The sequence below is a fragment of the Oncorhynchus mykiss genome, chromosome 9 (genome assembly GCF_057628025.1).
Source record: "Oncorhynchus mykiss isolate SJ-2025 chromosome 9, ASM5762802v1, whole genome shotgun sequence".
NCBI classification, from domain to species: Eukaryota; Metazoa; Chordata; class Actinopteri; order Salmoniformes; family Salmonidae; genus Oncorhynchus; species Oncorhynchus mykiss.
Genome location: NC_143030.1, coordinates 28,841,688 through 28,854,330, shown reverse-complemented (window position 1 = coordinate 28,854,330; position 12,643 = coordinate 28,841,688). Strand labels below are relative to the sequence as shown.

Sequence of the window (12,643 nt, the reverse complement as noted above, 5' to 3'; positions counted from 1 at the left end):
TTAATTTGATTTTAAGAATTATATTTGAAAGACAGGGTTCTGAAAAGGGGACGTTTCTTTTTTGCTGAGTTTATTTATTTTTATATATATATACATACATACATACATACATACATACATACATACATACATACATACACGTATATACACATATATATATACATATACACACACATATACATATATACACACACATATACATGTATATATACACATATACATGTATATATATACATATACACACACATATATATATACACATATACATATATATATATATATACATACATATATATATACACACACACACATACATACATATATATATATATATATATATATATATATATATATATATATATATACACACACACATATATACATACACACACACACACACAGCTGAGTAATAACAGAGGTCAACGTTACCTTTTTAAATACCTCCATGACAGTAGACTTCCGGTCCCTGTCCTCATCCTGCTCCAGGGGAAGGAAGTTATGCTTGGGACTGCCCTCCTCTACCTCCACCTCCTCGCCGCTGGCATCACCATTGGCCAATGAGCCGTTGGCCTTGCCCTTCAGCTTGCCGTTCTGCTCCGTGTCCCTCTCTGCCAGGTGAGGAAGAACGGGGAAAATGCCAGGGAAAACGGTCAACTTGACCTCACATTGATAAATCAACAGGCAGGTAAATGTGTGAGGGAGTAATGGGCAGTGTTGGGGGGAGGGAGGGAGGGATGCAGCGCCATACATGACACTAGTTTCTGGGGCATGTGCCCACCAGACTACTACGGTTAGTGAGGGCCACAGCCCGGGGGAAGAAATTGTTAAGGTGGTGGGTAGGTTTTGGTCAGGAGTGATCTGAACTGCCTGCCAGAGGGGAATTGTTGGAGGAGGGGGTGACCGGGGTGGAAGGGGTCAGCAAAGATCTTTCCTGCACACTTCCTTGTCCTGGAGTTGTGCAGGATCTCGATGGAGAGCAGGTGGCAGCCAATAACCCTCATGGACCTGATGCTAGATCGAAACTCCTACTCTGAAATGCTTGATACATACAGCCCCCCTGAGTTTAAAGGGGAATACTAGCAGTGACAGGCCGCACTGTACTGGATGGTCATTGAGATGTATAGGAGCATAAAATGAATAGGCCTCTCAGCAGCTTTCAGCAGCCTCACCTTTCAGCAGCTCGTCTGTGGTCTCCACCTCATAGCTCCTGCTCTTGTCCAAGTAGAACCGGGCAAACTCCTAGATGAGACCGGAGCAGAGGCCAAACTTGACAGACAGAACATTCGCCAAACTTGAACACGGATTCCTTCGATGAAACATAGTAATGCTGTACTGGTCAGCTACAAGCCCAACCTGCGACACAGATTCTTTAGATATTTCACTCCCACTCCCACTCCCTGGTGCTGGACGTCGCCGATCTACTAACCACAGGTCCTGGCAACCGTCATTACGCACACCTGGCAACCGTCATTACGCACACCTGCGTCTCATTATCAGTCACACATGGACTTCGTTACTCCCTTGATTACTCACCCTTTATATAGCACTCTTTTGTTATCAGTCATCGGGTAGTATGTTTGTGTTTCCATGTCAGACGCTGCTCTTGTTTTTGTTATCGGTCCATTTTTGTTGTCATTTAACTCACTAACTGCACCTGCTTCCCGTCTCCCTGCGTCAACGTTACAAAATAAAATTTGGCTGCAGTCCCGAGGGATACAGGGTCTGTTCTGAGGCCCAAAGTGTGATATCTATCTATCTATTACATTCCAGGCCTGGGGCTTCGTAGGGCTGAGCCACTCACCAGGCGAGGCAGGAGGAGGTAGCTGAGGAGAGTGAGCAGGGTTCCTACACAAGGAGTGATGAAGTAACCCAACGCAGCCGTCTCAAGGTCTGTGTCACCTGTCACACACACAGGAAAGAAAAAGGAGAGGTGCAAAGGCCACACCATACTCATTTGACTACTTGCCGCATTTGAATGATTTGGTAGTCAGCCACTGAGCATATCTGATGTGAGCGGTGCGCGTTTATTTCCAAGTATTTCTTTGTATATTTGATATATTGGTTTGTGTGTGTGACTCACTGGCTATGGAGACCAGCATGGCGAGAGCGGCGAAGGTGCCGGCCAGCCCCTGGCCACTCATAAACACAGCGCTGTACCTCTGAGGCAGCAAGCCCACCAGGCCAAACAGACTGCCCTGTAACACCGCTCCAAACGCTACAAGGAGAGAGAGAGAGACAGGGTTAATAATATAGCGCACATCATCGACAAACAGTTAATGACACCACCCCCTCCTGCCCACACACACACACACACACCTTACTTCATACACACTATATTAATGCCATCACACACATCGTGACAAATGGTTTCTCTTCCACACACACCACAATGACCCCCCCATACACACACCACAATGACCCCCCCCCCCCCCCACATACACACAGACAACCACGTCCTACTCACAGTTGATGAACCAGATGGTCGCCATGGTAACAGAGAAGAAGCGGTCCTCCTCCATAGTGACCTTGACCAGGATGGCAGTGAGGATGAAGAGGACGAGGATGAAGACCAGGCTGCCCGCTATCCGCACCATCTCTGATATCCTACGCACAAATTTAAAAAAGGTTAGTTCACTATCTCACTGGATTAGACAGCAACACACCACCTTCACGCAATATTACACATTTTTACTTTTTACTTTAAACTGAGGCCAACCTAAAAATCCACTCTATCACAAAGCATATTAGCTTTTTTGCACCTATTTGCAGTTGAATAAAATGGCCAACACAAAAGGGTTGTTCACACACACACACACACACACTAGATTGTCAGCCAAGTATGCAGTAAAAAATAAAAGTGTTTGTTTAGCATTTGGAGGACATGTAGACCTGAGAGAAGAAGTGCTGTCTCACCGCTGATAGAAGAAGGAGTTGAGCAGAGTGCAGAGCAGCAGGGGGAGCTGGGACAGCAGAGTCATCCAGTTGTTGAAGTAGTACTCTTTCTGGACCACCACCGTGCCGTTGCTCCATTCTGTCTTGTTGAGGCGTCTATTGAAATACTGTTGACAGAAGAGGTCAAAATTGTCTTTTTGCAAACACTTTTATCCACATGTTGGTACGTTACAAGGATGCCCGATCAACTGAGCCACACAGGACTCAAGAGATGACCCAGTTTACATCGACAATCGATATGGTTGTTAGTTGCTATCGGCTAAGTACATACAGTAATGGTACATCAGTGGTCACACGTCACTTGTTCCTATACAAATAGGTCTAGTCATTCAACAAACGTGTACTGTATACCAAGAATCAAAGCTAACCCTACAAGTTGTGGGGTTTGACATTTGAACATAGAGCGAGCTTAGCCTTAGAGGCTAGGCCACACACACACACACAGCTCCAAATTGGAATACTCATGTGATGTTCTATAGCTTAAGGGGGCCTCCAACCACACCATAAGGGGTTAACTTCAAGATACAGATACTTAGTGGACACCAAGACTACATAACAACAGAGGGCCAGTCACATTAAATCCCTCTCGGACAAAATACTTGACATGAACATACCAACAACTCAGCTAATCCTCTATGTACAATACACAGAACAAATACAAACAACATCTGACTTCAGAGGCTGCTTTTTAAAAACGACTTTTCCAAGATAATTCCTTAAGAAAGCCAATGCTCTACTTTGGCATGACACATAAAGTATTGCACTTGTTGAACCCGAGCCAAAGTAGATCTGCTCTTCGATCTGTAGCTTTGGGAAACTTTAATACAAACGTTTCCCAAAGCTACAGATCTAGGATCAGATCTACCTTGCCCTAATCCTGACTGTAGCCTTTAGGATGGTGAATAACTATCTGACCCTGAACCTGTTGTTATGAAGACATGTGAGGTTGGGTTTACCATGGAGGCGGTCATGAAGAAATTCCATGGTAGCAGCGTCCCGAGGCCCAGAATGAAGAAGGTGATCCCCACCAACCAGCCCCTGGGAACGGGAGGAAAACATGAAAAGATCAGAAACAAGCATGTCATTCTTAAGTTTTTGGTATGTATTTAGCATGTTATTTCTTAAAAAATAGCAAGTAGTTTATGTACCGTGAAATAAAGTGCAATAGTGAACTTTATTGAAGTACATCAGAAATGAAATCAAATGAAATCAAATCGATTAAAAACAGTACAAAGTTCCTTTTCAGCACCACTGCTTTGCTTGGAGCGCAATTTCACTTAAACTCAAAATGTAAAAATAGGACTCTGGTTGAGAGTGAGAGCAGAAACAAGAAAGAAATAGATACTTATAGTTTGCAAGAGGAAGCCGTGCCAGCGACTCACCTATCACGCGGGGCGTCTGTCCGGTCCTTCATCCTGTGCTATGGGGTTCGGTTTAAACTAGGGGCCAAAGAAAAAGGGGAACATAGTCAACATAAAAACCAAGTGTAGATTTGTCTAACCTCTCTAAGCACTTTATTTACAGAATACAAATACAGTTAATTTTCCACATTCTAGAACATTGCGGCAAGGAGGAGGAGCCATTCCCACTACACGACAGTATGTCCAAGATAGGGTTGGGCAGGATTCAGATTTTCATATCGTGATACCGGCCTTCTCTCATCCCGGGATTTATGGTATTACAGTCTTAGTAGATAAAAGGGGGCTCTAAAAACGCAAAAAAAAGCCCATTGGGCATCTATAAACAGAATGCTAACAAAATTGTCACCAACTAATAGAGAATTTCAATAGAGGATGCTAGCTAAATATGCTAACAAGCGCAAAGTCAAGGCAATCCAGCTCATAAAGTTATACGGCAGGGGGTGGCAGGTAGTCTAGTGGTTAGAGTGTTGGGCCAATAACCCGAAAGGTTGCTAGATCGAATCCCCGAGCTGACATGGTACAAATCTGTCGTTCTGCCCCTGAACAAGGCAGTTAACCCACTAGGCTGTCATTGTAAATAAGACTTTGTTCTTAACTGACTTGCCCGGTTAAATAAATAAATACAAGTATAGGTAGTAGCTGAGTTTGGACCATTACAAGCGAATGTGAACGAGCGAGATTGTTCATTTGCCCAACGTTTTGACGCATGCTTGTCTGAAGGAAGAACGGGGCTGGTTCTGGAGCAGTATGTGTATATGCTGTGTGTGTGGAATCGCTAGGGCAACAGGCCTGCCTGCCTGCTCTGCTCTAAGAATAGGGGGGAGGAGCAGACGGGCTGAGAACGGAGGAGAAAAATAAAACACAGGAAATCAAGTTAACAGCTGTACAGATCACTCATCCAAAACGCTTTGACTTCTCAAACAAGGCAAAAAGCTAAACACAAACACACATATATATTACACACACATTACATACATACATACATACATACATACGATGCCATGTCACCTTGTATATTCAGCCACTTACTTGCAGTGCATTCAGAAAGCATTCAGACCCCTTAACTTTTTCCACATTTTGTTATGTTATGTTAAAATGGATTAAATTAATGTAAATGTGATATTTCAGTTGTATTTTTTTCTTTTCTTCAAATAAACAGTTTTTCCCTTTGTCATTATTGGGTATTGTGTGTCGATTAATGGGGGGGGGGGGGAACGACAATTTAATCCATTTTAGAATAAGGCTGTAACGTAACAAAAAGTGATAAAGTGAAGCAGTCTGAATACTTAACGAATGCACAATAGCTAACTAGCAATAGCAAGTTAAACCCGCTTTCTCCCGTTGTACTACTTACAAACACGTGACTGGCTCAACTGTTCTGGTGAACTACGGTAAGCTTCATAATATGACACGTGAAATGAAGAACACAAATCTGCTTCACCTCCTAGAGTATTACACAAGTTGACTGCAGGTGGTAACTTAAAGTAGCTACAAATATTAACATTTATTGAAACACTTCAAAGAAACAGTTGATGGTACAGACGTTATTGAAAAAGCTTCCCGTGGCTTTTTCCAAATATCCCGGTATACGGCCCAAGCCTCGTCCAAGAGCCACTTGATAGTAGCCTGTACTGTGAGGCTGTTAGCTGGATAGAGAGAGACCCTCTCCCAGTTCAACAACTTCACACTATCGATTTCAATAGGAACAGTCAGTTCTATAAAGCTGTAGATGAAGCAAGAGTCCACTCCCTGTGTACACACTTGGTTCTGTACACACACAAACAGATAGGCTCCACACTACAACCCAACACAAATAGAAATTGCCCAGGTAGCACAGCTGCGTAGTTTACAAAAATCTATCCAAAAAAGTTGTTTGGGTCCTACAGCTTCTGCCGTACGAAGAACGTAACTCTATTTGAAAGTTGTACCCCATTGACAATCCCGTCAGTTGAAAGGTATCACCTGAGTCTGCCATTGAGCTTTGTTGTGGAAGTAAAACATGGCTACCCAACGTGTTTTGACTAGTCTGTGTGGAACAGTGGCAGGGTGGATGTGAGGGAGTGGGTTGGCAAGTCCCTACCCGTGCTGACTGGGAGAAACCATATCTGTGAGTGTCAAACAGAGACATGCTTTTCAATGCAGAAATCCAGAAATTGAAGTGGGGGACTTGTTTTTTTTATATATACATATCCCAGTTGTTGAGGTAAGATTGACATTTTAAAAGGGCTGTCATTTGACAGAAAGCTCTTAGGTTTTGGGTTTCCATCCTTTACCCGGCAATGAAACGTGTGTTTGTAACCCACACCACACACGCCAAATATTGCCTGAGCTTGGTCACTAGTACACAAAGCCTGGGTCGCATTTCAGACGTGCTTTGTTTCCCTCTTAGACATAGCTGACCTCCGTCATTAACAACGCCCTGTCTCCACAAACATACACTGCCTGCACACACACGCACACCAGAGCTGGGAAGATAAACCGACCGTACCGATCACTTACCTCAAGCATTCTGCTGATATCATTCATTACTTTTTTTATTTTTTTTATTTTTTATTTCACCTTTATTTAACCAGGTAGGCTAGTTGAGAACAAGTTCTCATTTACATCTGCGACCTGGCCAAGATAAAGCATAGCAGTGTGAACAGACAACAGAGTTACACATGGAGTAAACAATTAACAAGTCAATAACACAGTAGAAAAAGAAAAGAAAAAAAAGTCTATATACATTGTGTGCAAAAGGCATAAGGAGGTAGGCGATTAATTACAATTTAGCAGATTAACACTGGAGTGATAAATGAGCAGATGATGATGTGCAAGTAGACATACTGGTGTGCAAAAGAGCAGAAAAGTAAATAAATATAAACAGTATGGGGATGAGGTAGGTAAATTGGGTGGGCTATTTACCGATAGACTATGTACAGCTGCAGCGATCGGTTAGCGTGCTACAGGTGGGTGTTGCCATCGATACTATACTAGAGAAATGTGAGGTAGGAAATTAAATACGTTTGCTAATATGAGTGATTGTTACACCCATTCAACTATCACACTAGTAGTAGTAGTTTAAAGGGACAATTTCAAAACAATCTGCAGAGCACATTAATGTTATAAACTTATCATTCAATTTATCGTTATTGCATCAATTCAGGCAATTCACCACGATAGGGATTTTTTGGCCATATCGCCCATCTCCAACATAGACACCCACCTGTGGCCTACCAGGAGAATACTAATGAAGAATTTAAGTTGGAGAGTGATATTTCAATTCAGAATGTGAGTGGGTGAGAACAAGCAAGGCACTCATGCAAACAACTCTTCCGCTCTTTGCTTTGTTACATTTCACAGAGAGCAACATTTCTGCCAGGAGGCATGCTTTCACCAAGGACCGACCACTTGCCAGCATGTTCACACCAAGGCTAAGTTAAAAGCCACGCTTTCTATTGGTGTGGTGTCTGATTCATACCCTCCATTTCCTTTGAAGCGCTCACCAATGCGTGAAAGTCACAGAGGCATTATAGACGGTCGCTGGTGAAGGTCTTGGAGCACCACCGCAAAGGGTAATATTTGACCAAGAACACTGCACAGCAGAGGCTAACCTTCCTCCGCTACTCTCTTCTCCGCGTGAGGCTACAATACGTTGAGTTTTCCCGGGGAAGCTGTGAAGCTCCGGGGAATCTGAAGCGAGCTGTAGTCTATAGGCGTGATTGTGTTTATTAGTCTGTTAAAGAATGTGAAACAATGTTATGGTTTACTATGTTTCATTAAATCATGTGTGGCTATAAATATTGTATTTACACTCATTTTTTTTAAAGAAAAGCACATTCTTCGTCCATTAAAATAACATAAAATTGATCAGAAGTACAGTGTTAAGTTTGTAAATGACTATTGTAGCTGGAAACGGCAGATTTTTTTTATGGAATATCTACATAGGTGTAAAGAGGCCCATTATCAGCAACCATCACTCCTGTTTTCCAATGGCACGTTGTGTTAGCTAATCCAAGTTTATCGTTTTAAAAGGCTAATTGATCATTAGAAAACTATTTTGAATTATTATGTTAGCACAGCTCAAAACTGTTTGTGCTGATTTACAGACGCAATAAAACTGGCCTTCCTTAGAGTAGTTGAGTATCTGGAGCATCAGCATTTGTGGGTTCGATTACAGGCTGAAAATGGCCAGAAACAAATAGACTCGTCAGTCTATTCTTGTTCTGAGAAATGAAGGCTGATGTGAGAAATTGCCAAGAAACTGAAGATCTCGTACAACGCTGTGTACTACTCCCTTCATAGAACAACAGCGCAAACTGGCTCTAGCCAGAATTGAAAGAGGAGTGTGAGGCCCCGGGGCACAACTGAGCAAGAGGACAAGTACATTTTATTTTACTAGGCAAGTCAGTTAAGAACAAATTCTTATTTTCAATGGCGGCCTCGGAACAGTGGGTTAACTGCCTTGTTCAGGGGCAGAATGACAGATTTTCACCTTGTCAGCTCTGGAATTAGATCTTGCAACCTTTCGGTTACTAGTCCAACACTCAAACCACTTGGCTACGCTGGCACCCATTAGTGTCTAGTTTAAGAAACAGACGCCTCACAAGTCCTCAACTGGCAGCTTCATTAAATAGTACCCGCAAAACACCCGTCTCAACGTCAACAGTGAAGATGCGACTCCAGGATGCTGGACTTCGAGGCAGAGTTACCAAGAAAAAGCCATATCTCAGACTGGCTAATAAAAATAAAAGATTAAGATGGGCAAAAGAACACAGACACTGGACATAGGAACTCTGCCTAGAAGGCCAGCATCCCGGAGTCGCCGCTTCACTGTTGACGTTGAGACTGATGTTTTGCGGATGCTAGGTCGCCAGGTGTACGGTGTTTCCTCCGACACATTGGTGCGGCTGGCTTCCTGGTTGGACGGGCATTGTGTCAAGAAGCAGTGCGGCTTGGGTTTCGGAGGACGCACGGCTCTCGACATTCGCCTCTCCCGAGTCCGTACGGGAGTTGCAGCGATGAGACAAGACTGTAACTGCTACGAATTATATACCATGAAATTGGGGAGAAAAAAGGGGTAAAACATTTTTTTAAATAAAAAATGTCCAGATCAACTAGCCCATGTCAGCAACCGTTATTTTTTGTATGTAGGTTTTTTAGCCGATGGATATTGTTGTAATTTATTACTCACTCAAATATCACATGAATACACATTAGACATGGCAAAGTGAATAGAAGTGCATGACCGTTTGCTTTAAAAAACTGCAACATTATCTTTGCATAACATAATGTGTAGAACTGCAGGAAATAAGCTTTAAAACCTGCAAAATTCTCTACCAAGAAGAGGGGTGTGAACAGTTTGTGTCGTGAAGAATAATTGTGCTCATCGAAATAGATGTGGCGCGCCCGCACGCAGGCGGGCATGGGATGTTCCCCAGTGCTGGAAGAGGGGGGTGCCTGAGTGAAAAGGTCTGGGAACCCCTGGGCTATATAAATTCATTAATATGGGTCGAATGTTGTATATAAATTAATTCATGTGGTTATATAAAAGACAAAGCTAAAAACAGACTATATTATATCTATATAGTTTTTACATTGTATTTTCATTTTAAAGATTGTATTTTAATTTTATCTAGTGTTTACACCATCCATTAACACCAACCATTCACTATAAAACATGTATTTATTAACAAATAAGGATTAGCAAAATACTAAAAATGGGGCAAAAATAAGTAAACCTAAAACATTTATTTCAAATAACCAACAACAACAAAAAAACTGCACCATAAAAACAAGTTCCCAAACAAAGAATGTGCTGTGTGTTCTGGTCTAATAAGGCTTTGGGAGTCATTGAAAGGGTTGAAATTGATAAGTGTCACAAAGAAGTGTCCAACTAGGCTAGGTACTCATTTTCCTCAGATGGATTTTGGAGCATTTGAAAGTGTAGGCAACGCTCCTCTCCCAAATGGTGGGGTGGGTAGTGCCAAGATTTGCAGAAAATGGTTATACCTTTGACACACGTGTCCATAGAACACTCTTCCAAGAGTCTTGATGATCATCCAGGTGCTTTTTTGGCAAACTTGAGTCCACTTTTTGGACAAACGACATGGGTCCCATTATGTCTGGTGAAAACCAAACACTGCATTCCCGCAGTAAGAACCTCACACCAACGGTCAAGCATAGTGGAGGCAGTGTGATGGTTTGGGGATGCTTTGCTGCCTCAGGTCCCGGATGACTTGCCTCAATAAAAGGAACCATAAATTCTGCTCTGTATCAGAGAATTCTACAGGACAATGTCAGGCCATCCGTCTGTGAGCTGAAGCTGAATCGCAGCTGGGTCATGCAGCAAGACAATGATAAAGAAGAAAAACATACAATCAAGTTTACACATTTTAAGTTTTGGAATGGCATAGTCAAAGTCCAGACCTAATCCCAATTGAGATGTTGTGGCAGGACTTGAAACGAGCAGTTCATGCTTGAAAACCCACAAATGTTGCTGAGTTGCAGCAATTCTGCCTGGATGAGTGGGCCAAAATTCCTCCACAGTGACGTGAGACTGAGCAACTACAGGAAGCATCTGGCTAAAGGAGGCACAACCAGTTATTGAGTTGTGTGCAATTACTTTTTCACACAGGGGCATTGGGTGTGGCATAGCTTTGTTTATGAAATAAAGGGGGAAATGTATGTAATTGTTGTGTTATTTGTTCACTCAAGTTCCCTTTAACTAATATTAGGTTTTGGTTGAAGATCTGATAACATTCAGTATAAAAAATACGCAAAAATAGAGAAAATTAGAAAGGGCGCAAATACTTTAACAGCACTGTCAGGTCACTCAGTCGAGCACTCGATTTCAAACACAGTTTCAACCACAAAGATCAGGGAGGTTTTCCAACGCCCGCATGAAAGGGCTCCTTTTGGTAGATGGGTAAAATAAATAAAAGCAGACATTGACTATCCCATTGAACATGGTGACGTTATCACACTTTGGATGGTGTATTAATACACCCAGTCACTACAAGGATACAGGCATCAATCAATCAAATGTATTTATAAATCCCTTCTTACATCAGCTGATGTCACAAAGTGCTGTACAGAAACCCAGCCTAAAACCCCAAACAGCAAGCAATGCAGATGTAAAAGCACCGTGGCTAGGAAAAACTCCCTAGAAAGGCCAGAACATAGGAAGAAACCTAGAGAGGAACCAGGCTATGAGGGGTGGCCAGTCCTCTTCTGGCTGTGCCGGGTGGAGATTATAACAATACCTGGCCAAGATGTTCAAATGTTAATAGATGATCCTTCCTAACTCAGTTGCCGGAGAGGAAGAAAACCGCTCAGTGATTTCACCATGAGGCCAATGGTGACTTTCAAACAGTTACGAGTTTAATGGCTGGGATAGGAGAAAACTGAGGATGGAACAATATTGTAGTTGCTCCACAATACTAACCTAAATGACAGTGTCACACCCTGACCATAGTTTGCTTTGTATGTTTTGTTTGGTCAGGGTGTGATCTGAGTGGGCATTCTAAGGTTGGATGTCTAGTTTGTCTGTTTCTGTGTTTGGCCTGATAATGGTTCTCAATCAGAGGCAGGTGTTAGTCATTGTCTCTGATTGGGAACCATATTTAGGTAGCCTGTTTTGTGTTGGGTTTTGTGGGTGGTTGTCTCCTGTGTCAGTGTTTGTACCACACGGGACTGTTTCGGGTTTTCACGTTTCTTGTTTTGTAGTTTATTCATGTATAGTTTCTTTAATAAAGAACCATGAATTATAACCACGCTGCATTTTGGTCCGCCTCTCCTTCCCAGGAGGAAAGCCGTTACAGACAGAGTGAAAAGAAGGAAGCCTGTACAGAATACAAATATTTCAAAACATGCATCCTGTTTGCAAATAAGGCACTAAAGTAATGCAAAAAAAGGTGGCAAAGAAATGTACTTTATGTCCTGAATACAAAGCGTCATGTTTGGGACAAATCCAACATCACTGGCATCGGCATGGACTATGGAGTTTTTTTAGGACAAAAATAAACGGAATAGAGCTAAGAATAGGCTAAATCCTAGAGGAAACCCTGGTTCAGTCTGCTTTCCAACAGACACTGGGTGACAAATTCACCTGTCTGCATGACAATAACCTAAAACACAAGGCCAAACATGCACTGGAGTTGCTTACCAAGACGACATTGAATGTTCCAGAATGGCCTAGCTACAGTTGACTGAAAACTTCTTGAAAATCTATGGCAAGAATTGAAAATGGCTGTCTAGCAATGATCAACAACCAACCAACTTGACAGAGC

General features: G+C 42.4%; 1 protein-coding gene across 4 annotated transcripts in view; it reads right to left on the bottom strand.

Moving 5' to 3' along the window:
* The window catches only part of LOC110531831 (equilibrative nucleoside transporter 2), a 29,260-nt gene that overhangs the window by 8,025 nt on the left and 8,592 nt on the right, over positions 1 to 12,643 (bottom strand). For 2 of the 4 annotated variants that reach the window (XR_016483186.1, XM_036987695.2), the window contains exons 2-9: positions 4,335 to 4,391; positions 3,909 to 3,990; positions 2,914 to 3,059; positions 2,465 to 2,604; positions 2,081 to 2,215; positions 1,802 to 1,899; positions 1,170 to 1,239; positions 430 to 608 (exon numbers count right to left, since the gene is read on the bottom strand). Coding sequence is in view for 2 of the 4 variants with exons in the window: in XM_036987695.2 (XP_036843590.2) it covers positions 430 to 608; positions 1,170 to 1,239; positions 1,802 to 1,899; positions 2,081 to 2,215; positions 2,465 to 2,604; positions 2,914 to 3,059; positions 3,909 to 3,990; positions 4,335 to 4,366 (882 nt within the window). In the remaining 2 variants the exon portion in view is untranslated. Of the gene's footprint in view, positions 1 to 429; positions 609 to 1,169; positions 1,240 to 1,801; positions 1,900 to 2,080; positions 2,216 to 2,464; positions 2,605 to 2,913; positions 3,060 to 3,908; positions 3,991 to 4,334; positions 4,392 to 5,916; positions 6,428 to 12,643 lie in introns of those variants that run through there. The other 2 variants (XR_016483187.1, XM_036987697.2) reach the window with 2 other exon arrangements.